Source organism: Micropterus dolomieu, linkage group LG23, assembly GCF_021292245.1.
Source record: "Micropterus dolomieu isolate WLL.071019.BEF.003 ecotype Adirondacks linkage group LG23, ASM2129224v1, whole genome shotgun sequence".
Lineage (NCBI taxonomy): Eukaryota > Metazoa > Chordata > Actinopteri > Centrarchiformes > Centrarchidae > Micropterus > Micropterus dolomieu.
The window spans coordinates 4,907,123-4,924,085 of NC_060172.1; the positions used below are offsets into that span (position 1 = coordinate 4,907,123).

Genomic DNA, 16,963 nt, shown 5'->3' on the forward strand with positions numbered 1-16,963 from the left:
GGCTTTAAAAACAAATAATAGAATTTTAAAATCAATTCTGTATTTTACCGGTAACCAGTGCAAGTGAGACAAGACCGGAGTTGCGTGTTGTCTTTTCTTTGTTCCAGTTTGTAGTCGGGAAAGTGTTGAATGGTTCAGCCCCATATACAGGGAATTACAGTAGTCCAGCCGTGAGGTGATAAGCACATGTATAACTGTTTCCAGGTCTCTATGGGATAAAAATGGCTTCAATTTGGCTATGGTTCTAAGAAGTATCCATAAAAGCACCTAAATTCTTAACTATATTGTGCAAGTTTGTAGTCAGGGGACCAGGCGAATTGCTTAAACTACTGACAGAGCTCTGAGGGCCAAACAGAATTACCTCAGTTTTGTTTTCATTTAGTTGATGGAAGTTCCTCACCATCCAGCCTTTGATATTATTCAGACAGTTTAAGAGGTTCTTCAGAGAGTGGGTGCTGTCAGGTGTAACTGGTGTGTAGAACTGTGTGTCATCCGCGTAACAATGATACAAAATGTTGTACTTCTCAAAAATAGTACCAAGTGGAAGCATGTAAAGTGAAAATAAGAGAGGGCCTAAAATTGAGCCTTGAGGGATGCCGCATTTAATAGCAGCAGGAGAAGATGAACAATTTCCTATTCTAACAGTACTGTAAAAGTTCTTTCTCTCAGGTAGGATGTAAACCATTGTAACACTGTGCCCTGTGGACCAACTTTTAGCTCCAGGCGTTTTAATAAAATCTCATGGTCAATTGTGTCGAAAACTGTGCTAAAATCAAGCAGGACTAAAATACCACTAGAGCCATAGTCGACAGAGAGAAGGATGTAATTTTTTACCTTTAGCAGGGCAGATTCAGTACTATGAAGTGCTCTAAAACCAGACTGGAATTTGTCACAGATGTTAAAATGTGTTCAAGTAGGAGGACCTGGAGAAAGACAATTTTTTCTAAAATTTTGGAAAGAAATAGTAGCTTGGAGATGGGCCTATAGTTGTTGTGATCACTGGAGTCAAGGCTGGGTTTCTTTAAAAGGGGTTGCACAATTGCATGTTTAAAACTGGAGGGGACAATGCATTTGGTTAAGAAACTGTTCATTATTGCCAGAATAAGAAGGCAAATAGTGTCGAAAACTTCAGGCGTGATGGAATAATGTCTAAGGGACAGTAGGTTGGATTCATGTGCATGACCACCTCCAGCAGCTGGGAAGATGGCACAGCCTGAAACTGCTGGAGGCAGCAGGATTGATGATTGGTCTCTAGGGGGTCTGAGTCTGAGGGTACGATGTGAAATCTAATGTTGTCAGTTTTGTCAATAAAATACTTCCTAAAGTTCTCACAGTTTTCAGTAGGAGGAGAGGTAGCAGCAGCAACACATTCCAGAGTGTCAGAGCAGGATAGGTAAAGAGAGTGACTAGTTTCTCAGTCTCAGTGTTCGAAGATACGGCATCTGAGATATGAGGTAAATAAGTGTGCATGAAGATGAAGTGTGAGGCTGTTGCTGAGTTAATAGATCGGCCAAGGGAATGAGGCTGGAAAGGGGTGGGAAGGGGACACGGTAAAGTGGAATTGCATATAACCATGAGATGGTCAGAGACACCAGTAGCAATAATTTCAAGGTTGGAGACAGAAAAACCACATGATAATACAAGATCGAGTTGGACCTGATACAGATTGTTTTAGACCGAAAGAATCAGAGAGAAGTAAACATTCGGTGACCATCGGTTTCAATGGGCTACAGATATGAATATTGATATTCATATATTGATATGATATTGATTCATAAGCAGTTTGTCAGAGCGGGAAGCTATAAATCTCAAAAGATCAGAAAACTTTTTACGGTAGTTGATTTGGTATTAGGATGCCTATACACCAGTGCGCATAGGATTGGGGCAGTAATGTTAATATTTAAAAGTTGCACCTCAAAAGTAGAGTATACATCTACAGGCATATGTCTGCATTTGAAACAATTGTTAAAAACAGTGGCTAAGCCACCTCCACGACCAGTAGTCCTTGTGGAGTGTAGAAAGCTACACTGAGGAGAACCATCACCAAGGGCGGTGAGATCACCAACATTTAGCCAGGTCTCTGTTAAAAATAAAAAATCCAAATGATGAGATGTAAAATAATTATTTAAAATAAATGTCTTATTTGATAGAGATCGAGTGTTTAATAAGGCAAATTTGACTGAACGGTATTTGCTGTGCAGCACACTCTGACATCATATCACCACAGTATTTCAATGGACGTTGATACTCCATCACTTTTTAGCAGGGAGAGAGCGAGATGACCAGTATATGGGAACATGGTATCTGATAGAGTTGTCCATAAGCATTGTAGAAGGAGATATTGCGTCCAGAGAGAGTGGACCTGACATCGAAGCTAGAGCAGAGGTTTTGTTCTGGATCATTGTTAAATTGTTAATGTTTATAGAAGTACAAATGGGAGTACAAGTGTCTACCGACAAGGGGGAGTCAGAGGCTGTGGAAAGTAAATGACTACCTTCATAGTGCTGGGTAAAAGAAGACCCGGGGGAAGAGGATGATGTAGTTAGTCTCAGCTGTCGAGATGAGAGAGCTGCGTGCTGCAGATTCACCGCCTGCATGCGGCTACCTAATTTGTTTGGGTGCAAACCATCATGTCCATAGGAGGCGGGATGGTTCCAGAATAAGTCAAAATGATGGATATAGCCAATACCATGGGAGCAGCAGGCTGACTGAAGCCAGGTGTGAAGGCTAAGGATCCTGCTAAAGCGCCCAATTCCCACGCTGGGTCGCAGAGTTGGGCGCTTTAGCAGGATCCTTAGCCTTCACACCTGAGTTAAATACCAGCTTTCCACTGCTGTTGAGCAAGTCGAATAGGCGAATAATTACTTTTTTCATCAGTTGAGTGCAGGTGTGCAGTGTCATTTGAGGCAACATAGATTCTAATTAAGAGTATAAAAAAAGAGTCTCTGAGAATCAGTGATGTTTGGTCAAAGAGGGGAGGTACAGCCAAAGGTCGGTGAAAAAAAGGGCGCACCTTCGCAGCTGCATGTTGAGTGGTGGCGGCCAGCCATAGCGGGGGAGCAGCAACAATCCCAGCAGAGGGATCCGCCGCCAACCCCGAACCAGCGGGGTCACAAGACTTGGATGCTGTGGGATGAAAGTGGCTTTCCAGGGAGAAAAAAAAAACACTTTTCTTAAGGACAGATGGTGGTTTGGGTTAAATGGAAAAAAAAGTAAACAGGTCCTGTCACTTCAATATTAACATACCATCTTAAAGCTGCAGACGCCAAAACCTACTGCTGCTGGCGTCACTCTGCTATGCCCCTCCCAGCAAACCTCAAAGGTTTGTTATGCAGCAAAAGGGGCCGGTTGCCCTACGAAACCGCTACCTTTAACCAAGAAATGAGAGTGCCTAAAAAAAACCTAAACTGATATTGTAGGATAAACATTTAACAGATCCTTAGTGTGCAACTATATACTACCAATTTGAAAGATATAAAAATAATTATCATTAGCAGACAGAGAGGCTTTTTATGTGTATGTTCATTGGCCTGGTGTTTTTATATTGTGTCCATAAGCACAATCTATTTCTATATCTGTATGAATATTGATGATGGAAATATGAAGAGAACGAGGTAAAATTCAATGTTGAACCATAACTTATAACACTCCTCTCTGTCTGTGAAATACTGACTCTTTTCTCACGTCACTCTCTTTCTCCAGATTCATATCTGCCCTTGCCAACCAATCAGCTGCAATCCAGCTCTGTTAACAGCACCTGGGAGCCTGATGGCGTCACTTTCTTCATCATCCAGGGCCTCGCTAACATCGGTGAGGAAAGGATAATCCTTTTTGTCATCCTGCTGCTGGGCTACATCATCATCCTGGGAGGAAACAGCATGATCATTTATGTGGTACAGAACGCAGCCGTCTATCTAGTTATGTCAATTTTATTAGGGATGCATTCGGTCACTGACATTAATGGTCCGAAAATAGCAAAAAAAAGCACTTACGGTGTTCGGCATAATAAGTCAAAAGACTGAAGAAATTTTACCGCACAATTACGTTGACATGTTGGCAGTGTGGAAGAATTTTAAAGTGTCTGAGAAAGATGCAAAAATGGCCGTTTGCAGACACTGTTCTGCTGAATTGTCTCCTAGCACATTCTCCATCTGTGGCTGACTTCTTAGAAAAGGCAACAAACAGTCTGATCCACTTTAAGTGTTTCTGTCACTCATTTCTGAGAAGGCGATCAAGCTAGCTGTACCTAAATTTGGAGTGCACACGTATTCAAGCTTTTATGGTAAATCCACTGAAACAGCCCATTGCGAGCTGACAGGCAGGTTATCCTACCTGAAGAAAGGCTGTGAAGTGACATACAGCATTATTTATCATATTGGGTCGGACGTGATGAAGTTAGCGCGAGGATACACATGTCTGGTTTTTGTGTGGTTTTCAAAATAAGGTGTCTATACATTATGGAAATAAGATTATTGGATTATATTCACAGAAAGTAAATGGGCACATGTAATGCACATTTTGACAATTTAATTTATGCAATAGTTAAAAAAAAAGGCAAAATAAATGTAAAAATGTGAATGTATTTGTTCGGTGTTCAGTATTAGGCAAATTTTTTCATTATATTCAGAGTCGTCTTCGGCCAAGAATTTCGATGCTTCCCTAAATTTGATCGTTATTAACTCAGTCAGACTAAGATGGAATGATTAATATCGTAATCACTGCCACTGTTTTATCTCACACAGGCGATGACTGATCCGAAGCTCAACTCTCCCATGTATTTCTTCCTCTACAACCTCTCCTTTGTGGACATACTCTACACCACCACCACCATCCCCAAAATGCTGTCTGGCTTCCTGACAGACATGAATACCATTTCCGTCGTGGGTTGCTTCCTCCAGATGCATTTCGTCATACAGCTAGGGGTTACTGAAAAAGCCATCCTGACTGTAATGGCGTACGACCGCTACGTTGCCATCTGCAACCCTCTGCGCTATGCCGCCATCATGACCCGGCCCGTCCAGCTGCTCCTCATCGCAGGAGCGTGGGGCTTCAGCATATTCTGCACATTGCCAGCCACCTCCATGAGCTGGCAGCGGCCTTACTGCGGCCCCAACGTGGTGAAGAATGGCTGGTGCGACCTGTCGTCTGTCAGGCGGCTGGTGTGTGCTGACACCTCTGTGGATAACATTGTGTCCTTGTCCTGGGCCATATTTGCACTACTGACCACAGGAGTTCTCATCCTCACCTCATATGTCCTGATTGGTCTTTCCATGTTGAAGATGGGTGCTGCTCAGAGGCTGAAGGCCTTTGGGACGTGTGCTGCTCACGTGACTGTGGTGTCCATCGCTTACAGCTCGGTCTCATGTGTATACATCTCCTACCGGGTGGTAAACTTCTCATCAGAGGTACAAGATTAATTATTCAGCTATAATAGTTACCTTTGTTTTAATACATATTTAAACAACACTAGCAAGGAGTTTGAAGGTTCTTTCTTGACCTTGGAAAAAGCAATGTGACAAGGCTACATAGCCTAATAATAGGCTAGACTAGGTCCACTTAAACTGTGTTTCCAAAGCTTTCAGCCACATCCTGTGCATGATGAGCAACTCAACCACGTCCACCTCAAGCAATTCTGACCACTGAAGAAGGCCACAAGATGTGATTGAAAGCTTTGGAAACATACAGTCTATGTCAACCTTTTATTGACAATTTTCCACGCAGTGTGGCTTTATGGATGTAAGTGTCGGTCTGACGGTGAGGCCACCACTTTGCTAGGGACTGAAATATGAACAGCTATTGGATATATTGCCTTGAAATTTAGTTCAGATATCCAAGGTGCCCAGATGATGTATCCTATTAACTTTGCTGACTGTTGAGGTTGAGATTTGTGGTTTTGAGAAATGTATCCACAACTATTGAATTGGATTGGATGAAGTTTGGTTCAAACATTTATGTTCCCCTCATGATGACTAGTAATAACTTAGTTATCCCCTGACTTTTCATCTAGCATTAAAGTCAGGAAAGAATTTTAATTTTTCCATTACTAGAGTGCAAAAACTAAAGTGGTGAACATGGTAAACATTATACCTCCTAAACATCAGCATGTAAGCATTGTGAGGATGTTAGCATGCTTATGTTAACATTAACCTTCAAGTACAGCCTCACAGAGCTGCTAGCATAGCTGTATACATTTTTGTAAATATTTGCTAATGGAAGCTAACAGAAGCTGCATTGTTTATTACACCCCAGTAGACAGTTTGGACAGAACAAAACACATTCTAATGATCTTCCTATTCTTAAGCAGTGGAGTTCTGATCTCATCTGTAGTGGTTGGGAGATCTGTTTCCAATAATGGGCTACCATTTTATACCCCATTGCTAGCAGGGTATATGTGAGATAGAGGAATAGTCAGGAGATCCCCAAAACTGTGAGATCGATCCTCTGGTGAACACAAACGTCCACATTAAACTTCACAGGAATCTGACCATTAGTTCATCAAGTTAATCTTGTCAATCGAATTGTTTATTGAGGAGAGATTTTTCCAATGGTCATGAAGTCAACAACAATATTATGAAAAAGTTTATTTTTGGTTGTTTAGGGAATTTTTGGGAGATCTGAAATGATCAAGAATGCTCCTGAATCGCAGTTGCATCCATCATCAAGACTGTGTTGTACTGCCAACAATTTTTAAAGTGTGGTACTGACCACCCTTGTCATCCTCAGGACCTGCTGCAAGCTGGGAGAAATGCCAAAAATCCACAGAGAACCTTGCATGTTCAATAAAGCATTATATTTTATTTTGTTTTAGGTTCGGATCATTGTGGCTGTGCTGTTCGGTGCTCTTAATTCTTTCCTAAACCCGATGATCTACAGTCTGAGGAACAAGGAACTGCGAGAGTCCATCAGAAGGACTCTGAGCAGGTTCAGACCTGCTGCTGTGTTACGCACGAAGGATGTCAGCACCTTGTCCTGACTGGTGTCAGGAAACTCTTTAAAAGATTTATTAAAAGCTTCTTTCTTTTCACATTTTTATAAACATCATTATGTTGAGATTTATGTCAAAATAGGCTGTATGTTAATGTATTGGGACAAAACAGGTAGTTCTATGTAAAATCAGACATTGAGCATCCACATATAACCAAAATGGCAAGATCCCAATTTCACAAGACTGGCAGTCGAATCAGACTCTTTGTATCGTAGCATCGAATCTATACAGGGACAGCCCTATTCCTTTTGAGTTGTATATTGTGCCAATTATGTTTGTTCAGCTGTTTGCATACAAGGGTCACATTAAACTAGTTAATGATCCTTTTAATTAAATATATCATATCAAGTCACTTCTCATTGGAAAGCTGTTGACCAATATTAAAATAAAATAAACAATTTTCCCAAACTGTGAATATATCTCTGAATTTATTTTGTCCAATGCTTTGCTGTTTACAACTTCTGCTTGTGTCAAAAATGTCCTAATAGTGTCAGCTGGGTCAGTGGCTGTACTTTTTTAACTGTGACAGTATAGGTACCCCTCTAGCGTAATTTCTGGATGCACCCCTGTTGGATAGTGTTTTGATGGGCTGTCAGTTGACATAGTATAAAGACTGAGAAAAGTGGTCACGACACTTTCACCCAGAAGACCAGGGTTTGTTTCCTGTGTGTCAACATAGTAATCAACACACAATCTAAATACGTTAGTTATGTAAGTATTTTAGTAATGCACCTATTTTAACCCAAACCAAGATCCTAACCTAACCAACGTTAACCATATGTTTATTACATACACAGTATAAAATAAGTGGATATATCATGACATCATCCGTTGGTTTCGTAGGTGTCATTTACACTGGGGATGCTGGGGAGATGTCCTCATCACTTTTTACTACTGATTACTGCATTATATTCCATTATATTTTCATATTTTGAATTGTCATATACCACCTGAGTTTTGTGTTTCGCTTCATATAAAGACATTTCCACCATAAATTGGTGCAGAATATGTCTCCAGAATGCAGAGTTTAATGCTGAATATCTTCTGGAGAAGGACCCCCAAACCCCCACTCATATTTTTCAGCAGCAAATATTTATTCAAAATAGTGTTAAAATATCTTCTCGTGACCAAACTCTTTCATCACACCCCTAATCTCAGACCTTTTGTCCCCACCACTTTTCAACATAAAGTGACGCCCTTGGTTGGTTTGTAGACTATCGTTTTGAAGCCTCGAGTTTGGCATTTTGGCCGTCGCCATGTTGTTGTTTTTGGAACCATAACTGACCATACTGGACAAGAGGGTGGAGCTATCTTGGTTAGTAAGGTGAATCTGTAATTCACATTAACTGTAATAATAAATTGGATGCTAATTTCGGCTAGCAGGCTAAACAGGCTTAAAAAACAATGTGAATATGAAAAAATAAATTGCAGAGGAGCTAGAATTTAAAATGTGACTTCATTACAGTGCTTAATGAATGTGGACGGGGACTGAGCTTGAGCCTGGAGGTGATCTGAGACGTGGAGGACCGAACAGTTGGGTGTCAAAATCGGGGTAGGGTCAGAGCTGAGAGACAAAAACCAACAGGGAGACAGAAACTGTGGGGAGAGGGGAAAGACTGTTAAGCAGGAGATTACAGGTTTAAGCAAAAGTACAACAAAGTGGCTGGAAACACAGCCTGACTACGACCTGGCAAGCTGAGTTCCTGTAGCAAACTTGATTGCAGAATGGGAAGCAGCTGGTGAGGCTCAGCTCAGGGTCTGGCACACCTGACTCTGCTTAGACGGTCACAGACAGAGGCAGACAGAGAGACAGACTCAAGTTTATTTAACTTAAATGTTTCGCCATAATCATTTTGGTGTAAATTCTGCTGTGGACAAAATCAAATCAAATAATTAGCTCTATTGTCTCAACAAATAAACAATAACACATGGTTTGACACTGAATGCAAAAACCTAAGGAAAACTAGAAGAAAATTATCCAATGAAAAGCATAGGGATCCAGATAACCACAACATACGATGTCAATACAATGCCCCTCTGAAACAATACAAGTAAAAACAAACACAGCACGAACCAGTTCTGTGAAATTGAGGAATCCTTGGAGGCCAACCACTTCTGGGAGAAATGGAACAACCTATTCACTAAATGGAAAGCTCTGGAGGTTCTGATAAAAAACAACCAAAACCCTTGACATTACCTAGTAACTGAACAAGAACGAACAGATGTCATCCAGACCCTAAAAGGAAAAAAGACTTGTGGTATTGATGGAATCCTCAACAAAATGATCAAATACTCAGAACCTAAAATCAGATTGGCTATACTAAAACCATTCAGTACTATTTTATCAACTGGCACATTTTAAGACATTCATGCCCAGAAAAGCTAATTGCAAATTAGAAAAAAGATTTCCCTGCGCTTTTTGTTCAAAATGTGTGTCTCACATTGGTTTCGCCTACAGCAGTGGTCGACAGCAGGCGACCAAATAAATAAATAAATGATACTTTTATTGGGGGTGGTGCTGAAAAAGATCTGTCATGACAACAACAGTTACTCATTTAATCACTTCCTCTTTTAAACAGACTCAGGGATCGTGATTCCCCTGAACGCGAAGCGCGGGACTTTCCATCCATACCCAGGATATCTTTCAGTTATCTGGCTAACAATCCGGTCGGGATAAACGGTACCACGAAGCTGGTTATCAACTCGGTAACTCAACCCAGGGTTTCCCAATTCAGCCGTGAGCGCGTTCACATAAAAGAGGCGGTGCTAGCAGCAGATGACCAATCATAGAAATGAACAAGTCCACTGGCAGCAGAGTGTCATATTTTACAAACGAGCAAACTGGAACACTACAGAAATGCGACATAGGCCTATTCTAAGTAGCACGGCTGCAGCTGACATATGCAGGGAGACAGAAATTCGCCGACAGTGTGAATGTCTAAATGAACAGGGGTAGTCTCTAATAATGCATTGATTTGATGTGTTCTTATGAGCTGTATCAAAACATCAGCCTTATTATTTCAGCTTGGCTGTGTGTCGGCGTTTCCACAATAAAAGACTCGGCAGTGAAGAAGTGGTCGTTCTACCTCACTTTAAAAACTTCTTGTCACTTCAAAAATTAGATTAATTTATTTAACACACTCAAGTGTTGTTCCTAAAATTGTTCTAAATTAACTTCATAAAGCAATGAAATCCATTTATGCCATAAAATGTGCTCAAATAGTGGTTGAAAGATTTAGGCTGCTGAAAACTCACCTCTTTACCTGCAGCCACATCGCAGAAGGTGGGGAGGAACATGGCTACAGTCTCTGTAGTTGGCCTATAAGAAAGCTACTAACCTAAAATAAACAGCCTACGTTCATATTAAAATTTCATATTTCTATATCTACCTCCCAAACTGCTCATAATATTCAGCCTTACATAAGAAAAATGAGAACCATTTATTTTAAGGCTGCGTCAGGCTGTGTGAAACGGACTGGGAGCAAATAAAAAATATTAAACACATTTCAAAGCAGTAAGTAGGCTTATTGTAAAAATCTGTAGGCAACAATGGCCTGAGGCTTTTAATCAGTCTCTGTAGGATGATGTCGCTTTAGCCTACAAGAGTTTCTCCGTATCACCGCAGCAAACATAAAGCAGCCTATAAAACAGTCTGCGGGATTTCCTACAGATGGTGATGTCATTTTCCAAGAGAGCTGATTGGTCAGTAGGCGGCGTTTTCACAGAGTTGATCTCTTATCTGCAACATAACCTGCATGGTGATCTACCCCGGTAGGAAATGAAGCACTGTTGTGGTACTGAAAACCCAGGGTTAACCCCGAAGTTACCTGGATAAGCTCAAATCCTGCTTCGTGGATTGCTTCGAGATGCTGGGAAAATGAAAATAAGCACCCATAGGTTGATGTGGATCAATCGCTGGGACGCGCACACTCCAGCACATGCTGTATTGTGAGCATATGAAACAGTCTCTTCATAGGTAATTTGTTTAAGAGGGGGAAAAATATGTTTGTGCAAGGGGGATTGAACACAACCATTCAATTGAATGGCTGATACCCTACTGACTGAGCTAACCAGGAACCCAAACTTATTGACAACCCCTCACCTACAGAATTAATAACACTGAATCAACATGACAATGGCAGAGATACTGCCACATATTGAGTGCTTCCTTAGAACTTAACATAAAACTCTTACAACTCCGTTTCAACAAATCCGTTTCTAACATATCAAACCTCCGTGATGACCCTTCCCCCACGAGCGTACCCCGCTGTCGCTGTTGCAGAACGGAGTAGCATAAGCAACACCAACACGCAAGCTCTCCCCGCCGGCGCTGCGGCAGAGTTCTGCTCACCGCTCTACTGTATTTATTACAGTACCCCTGAATCAAGCAATGATACCAAACTTTACCTATCCTTCCCGCTCTGATGGAGCTCAGGATTGTTCAGGAAGATGGCTGCTTTACTCCAAACAGTTTCCAAACTGCTTTTGTTGTGTTTCCCCACGTCTGGACAGTGATCGGGGAACAGTTTATCAAGTTGAAATGAGGGTTGCGACAGTGTAGTCAGTGCGTCCACATGGTCCTTAAGCTTACATATACATTGATCGTGTTATCAATGGTTTTTCATTTGAATTATTTATTGATAGGCTTTATCCTACTTGTAATTATGGATGTCCAGACCTCGGTGACCTCATAGCTGGTTACCGCCGTGAGTGTAATGTCTTACAATTTCATTTCAGTACCTAACAGCAGGCGGCTAGCATGTGGAGTGTCTGTCCGACCCTCTAAGGATATTCTTCCCCAGACCATCATTGACCCACCGCCCAACTGGTCCTGCTGGATGATGTTGAAGGCAGCATAGCATTCATCATGCCGTCTCCAGACTCTCACATCTGTCACATGTGCTCAGTGTGAACCAGCTCTAATCTGTGAAGAGAACAGGATGTTAGTGGGAGACATGCCAATCGACCTGCACGCTGCAGGGCTGTGAGCACAGATTCCAATAGAGGATGTCAGGCCCTCATGCCATCCTCATGGAGTCTGTTTCTGACATTTTGGTCAGAATCAGACACACCAGTAGCCCGCTGGAGGTCATTTTGTAGGGCTCTGGCAGAGCTCCTCCTGTTCCTCCTCGTACAGAGTAGAAGATACCGGTCCTGCTGCTGGGTTGATGCCCTTCTATCGCATTGTCCAGCACTTCTATTCTTACGGCCCGTCTCCTGGAATCTTCTCCATGTTCTTACTGTACCGTACTGGGAGACACAGCAAACCTTCCTGTGATGGCACGTATGGGTGTGCCTTCCCGGAGGAGCTGGACTACTTGTGCAACCTGAATGGGCTGCAGGTACCGCCTCATGCTACCAGTAGTGACAAGGACACTATCAAAACGCAAAACTAGACAACAATCAGTCAGGAAGGAAAAGGAGAGAGCAACTGTCTGTGTCACCACCTGCACAACTATTCCCTTGGCGGGTTGTCTGACTGTTGCCTCTTCGGTTTACTGCCAGGTACATTTTTACATACGAGGAATTTGCCTTGGTATAAATTGGTGCTTACAGTACACATGAACATAAATAGAAATATATAAAAAGTAAGGAGACCCAAAAAAGTACAAAAAATTTACAATAATACTGTAATACAATGCTGCTAAGTATGTGCAAAAGTTCACAACATGAGCATAAAGCACAGCTGCGCGTTGTAAAGTGTGGGGTCAGGAGAGTCTGAAACAGTTTGTGTCCAGGATGAGAGGGGTCAGCTGCAATCTTTCCTGCTCGCCACAGAGTCCTCGAGGCGTACAGGTCCTGAAGTGATGAAGTGAAGGTTGCAGCCAATCACCTTCCTGGGGAGTCCAGGTGCTGGAAGTTGTAGTGAAGTGCCATGTTTACGGCATCATCTACAGACCTGTTGGCTCTGTAGGCAAACTGCAGGGGGTCCAGGAGTGGGTCTGTGATGGATTTAAGGTGGGACAACACAAGGCGCTCAAAGGACTTTATTACCACAGAGGTCAGGGCGACGGGTCTGAAGTCGTTTAGTCCTGAGGTCCTTGGTTTTTGGGGGACAGGGATGATGGTGGAGGCATGTCTCCAGTGAGGTGTCAAAAATGTCTCTTACTCTGGTCACTGTTGGTAGTGACGATGATAATGCAAGTTTTTAGAAAACACTAGGAGCAGGGGTGCTGTTTTGTTTCTTATTGAAATTGAACAACACCCACAGCCCCTCTTCCCTTTGAAGTTTGCCATTCAGTATTTCAGGACTAAAATCTAAATCTAAGGATTACAACTTTAACTGTAAATTAGCTTTGAAAGAATCTCAAAGTTGTGACACAGACAAACTGAAATCTGCAGTAATATTCAATATTTTCCTGTAATTTAAACTGTATGCACAACATTTTCTTTGTTGCTAAGTGTTGTATCAAAGGTCACCAAAATATTTGGCAATACACCCAAAACTAGCAGAATGATGAAAACACTGCAGTTTTGCAAATGTTGTCATTGCGTCAAGTTGACACGCACAAGCAATTAAAGTAAGGTAAGAGGTTCTATAATGAATCTTAGTGAAGAGGTCAAACAACAAGACAATTGTGTTGCTGTCTGGTGTTGTTATGGCCACAGAGGTAACAAAAATGTCCCTTTGGTATTCTTTTGCTATCCCATGTACAAGTTAGTTAATAATGATAGGGTCTGATGTAACTTTGTAATTAGTGGTGCTTGGTCTCAGTATAATCTCCATTATGATCAATAAAAAGGTCAGTGGTTCTTGAAAAGGCTAAATGTGGACCTAAGATGAAGTTCTGCATTTATCTGACGGAATCTGGCTGAGCAGCACAAAGACTGAGTCACATATTCAGGTAAGATTATGATGTCTTACTTTGCAAACCATGTTCTTGACTTTTAAGTGGTGTTGTGTGTAGGGTTTTAGGATTTTATTTTATTTTGTTTAGTTTTTTTGGTGCTGTCAGATCGAGCTTGTGCACAGATGAAGTCTTACACAAAGCTATTCATTTTTGCAGTTTTTGAAGTTTGTCTACATCCTCCCACCCGTTCATCTGTCTGTCTGCTGAGGAGAGATGGAGCTTTTGCCGTTTCTTATTTCACCTAAAAGCCCCAGAGGTCTGTGAGTGTTTCCTTCGGTGCTGGTGATTGTGTTGAGTACTGTTTTTATGATGTCTGTGCAATGAAACTTCACAGCATGATATATTATACATGGATCAGAAATGTCTCTGTCAGTTGTAAGCACGGGAACACTATGTTTTGTTTTACACTAAAAGGACATGTGTAGTCATGATATTACAGTTAGTCTTGATCTGTTATCCCTTGGAAACATTTTTAATGCATTTTTATCACAACAGGAGGAAATAGTTTTCTAGTGATTGAAGGCAATGGCACATTAATTCATTCATTTAATTTGTATAAAGGGCTAACATGAACTGTTCTTTTTGTTTAAACATGAACTACTTTCATGTGTCTTGTTTGTCTATCTAATACGGTTCACTTCAATTCGTGCTGGCTTTCACTCAGCTACTGACTATGAGTCATATAAACATCCTTAACCCGTGTTCTTTGTTGACATTGGTTTTAATTCTTTAACATAATGTTAAATGTGTAAAAATAATAAATTCAACATTCAAGAAGTTTATTGTCATATGCACATTAAAACCGGCTTAGACAATACAAAAATCTTTCCGCCATTCTCCCCTTGGGCCTGTAATGACTTTGGATTTTGTAATTTCTTTATTTTAATTTATTTGTAATTTTCTTTCTTTCAAATTGAGACAGCACAGGTAAGTTATTTTCACTGAAAAAAAATTAAATTTTCTTATCCATTCGAAATATTGTTGCAATCGACTAAAACTTCAGAAATTATATTGAAGAAAGGACGGTGATTCTCACTGGGGGCATAAATATTAAAAATGATTAGCGGCTTATTTTAAAGACTTGCCTTCAGAAAAATAAATCTACCTAATCTAAGTTTTTTGCATTTGTAATTGTAAATTTTTATGAATAAACACTGCTACACCTCTACTACTACAGTTATAACATGATGAAAAAACTTGGCCAACCCATTTCTGTTTTAATTTACCCACATCTTGAGAAATTAGGTGTGTCTCTTTTAATACTGCTATATCTGTTTTAAGATTTTAGTTGTTGGTTAAGACCTTTTGTATTCCAGGAAACCAACTTAATTTTTTAGATTGAATATCCAATATCTGTAACTGTAATCAATAACTGACCTTTCCTTGTTATATTCCCTGAGTACAATTTATTAGCTTGAGACATGAGGACGAAACAAACACACGAGAGTAGAGTAGTACTAAAAAACCTATTTATATCATATTAAAACAATGCACTTGGTGGTATTGATCCATGTTTCCAGATTTCCAACTCTGTGCGTTTCAGTCTGTTTTTCATGGGCCCATTTTCACAGAGTCGCTATCACAGAGTTGTTGCCAATAATGAATCATCTTGCAGTTCCAGGACAGTTACAGGACATCTTGCCTCTTTTCAAAATGGAGGAATTTCATGATAATGGTACGTAGTTTTGAAGAAGCTTTTTCCACTCCGATCCGGTGTGCAAGTTCAATGTCGGGTTCCTCGATTTGGACTTTCAGATGTTCTGTCAGTATTGATGCCAAGTAAGCTTTCGTCTTCTGGCCTTTGATTCGCTCTGGTAGATTGTGCAGGTGAAGATTATGTCTTTAAGATTTATTTTCAGCTAGGTCACGGTTTTCAAGTACTTTGGTAAGTTGTGACTCAAGTGCTTTATCTTTTGTTCCTGATCCCTTAGTTTTATGGCTTGATCGTGAACATCAGAGGCAATTGCCTCGTCAGTTGAAGCGATTGTTTTCACCATCTGATTAACTTCATCCGTGAGGGAGTCAATTTTCCCAGTTTACATAAATAGGTTGTTACCTTGCTTGTAAAACTTCTTGCATCATAGTTTGCAATTTCTCCATGTCCTTAGAACGCAAAGTGGTCATTGCACATATGTTCAGTCTATTGTTCAAGTGGAAATTGCTGGTATCTGGGTAAACCACGGTTTAGATTTCTCTCTCTTATGCCGGTGAAGTCGATTTTGTTGTATTTTTCGTTACAAGAAATAAATCTAACATTTAACAGATGAAGTGCTGAGTAAGAGTCACAAGCTGCTACTCTGTCCTGTTCACCATCTGGCCTGTGAGCTAATATCCATAAATGTTTTCAGTGGTGTATAAAGACATTATATAATGAACCGTTGTGTTTACACCGCGAGTCCTCTTACACGGACGTCGCCATGTTGCGCCGCCATGTTTCTATAGTAGCCCAAATGGTCAAACAGCTCTACAAAGCGTGTTTCATAACTACTTTGAATACATACAAAGAAGAAGCAGAAGTAGTAGTAGTAGTGGTTGTCTGGTTTGTTAGAAGAAGAGAAGTGAAATTTGGACAAATGGAGGACCATACGTATTATTTAGCACAAGACCCGAAAGAGTGTGTTGGCTTCTCCTGTGCGCTTGCAAAGAAAGGGGTGAGCAGTGACGGTTGCAATTTGCATCCCTCACCACTACATACTACTGAAACCTGCACAAGTATAATTTCTAATTTTTGGCCTTAAAAACTCTCATGGTGGTTAGTCTCTGATTTGTTAATGCTAAGTGCTAACTTGTCAACAATCACAACCATTCATGCCGAACAATGAGTTTAACATTTTAAAGGTTCGCTGTAGCGCATCAACCTTTTTTTAATGTCCAGCCTCATTCCGGATATGAGGAGTCAGTTCACAAAAAGCGACTTTGACAAGCAACTTAATGCACATGGTGTTTGTTTGTTTGTTTGTTTGTTTACTTTATTTATACCCGTAGGTAAATTTGTTTTACAGTGCAATGACATTCTATGGCATCCAGTACAAAAAACAACACACAACACAGAACATCACACTACACATAAGGACAGATAAAATAAATAAATAAAATAAAAAATTCATTATGAAAAATTCATGAGACC

At 40.7% G+C, this 16,963-nt stretch overlaps 2 protein-coding genes across 2 annotated transcripts in view; both read left to right on the forward strand.

The window, feature by feature from the left end:
* Positions 1 to 2,433: 2,433 nt before the first annotated feature.
* Positions 2,434 to 6,973, forward strand: LOC123963025 (olfactory receptor 10J4-like). Its single transcript, XM_046039544.1, has 4 exons — positions 2,434 to 2,482; positions 3,703 to 3,893; positions 4,743 to 5,405; positions 6,809 to 6,973. Exons 1-4 carry the CDS (start codon positions 2,434 to 2,436, stop codon positions 6,971 to 6,973), a joined length of 1,068 nt encoding a protein of 355 aa, XP_045895500.1.
* A 7,024-nt stretch (positions 6,974 to 13,997) lies between these two features.
* The window catches only part of LOC123963026 (olfactory receptor 10J4-like), an 8,259-nt gene continuing 5,293 nt past the window's right edge, over positions 13,998 to 16,963 (forward strand). Inside the window, exon 1 of the mRNA XM_046039545.1 lies at positions 13,998 to 14,092. Within this exon, the coding sequence (XP_045895501.1) occupies positions 14,050 to 14,092 (43 nt within the window). The 5' untranslated portion in view covers positions 13,998 to 14,049. The remainder of the gene's footprint in view (positions 14,093 to 16,963) is intronic.

What these genes read in the sequence shown, in the direction of transcription:
- LOC123963025 (XM_046039544.1), top strand. Translation starts at nt 2,434, where the DNA reads ATGGGAGTACAAGTGTCTACCGACAAGGGGGAGTCAGAGGCTGTGGAA. An exon ending in ACAGCATGATCATTTATGTG is followed by an intron (nt 3,894 to 4,742) that starts GTACAGAACGCA and finishes TATCTCACACAG; the next exon opens with GCGATGACTGATCCGAAGCT. An exon ending in TGGTAAACTTCTCATCAGAG is followed by an intron (nt 5,406 to 6,808) that starts GTACAAGATTAA and finishes ATTTTGTTTTAG; the next exon opens with GTTCGGATCATTGTGGCTGT.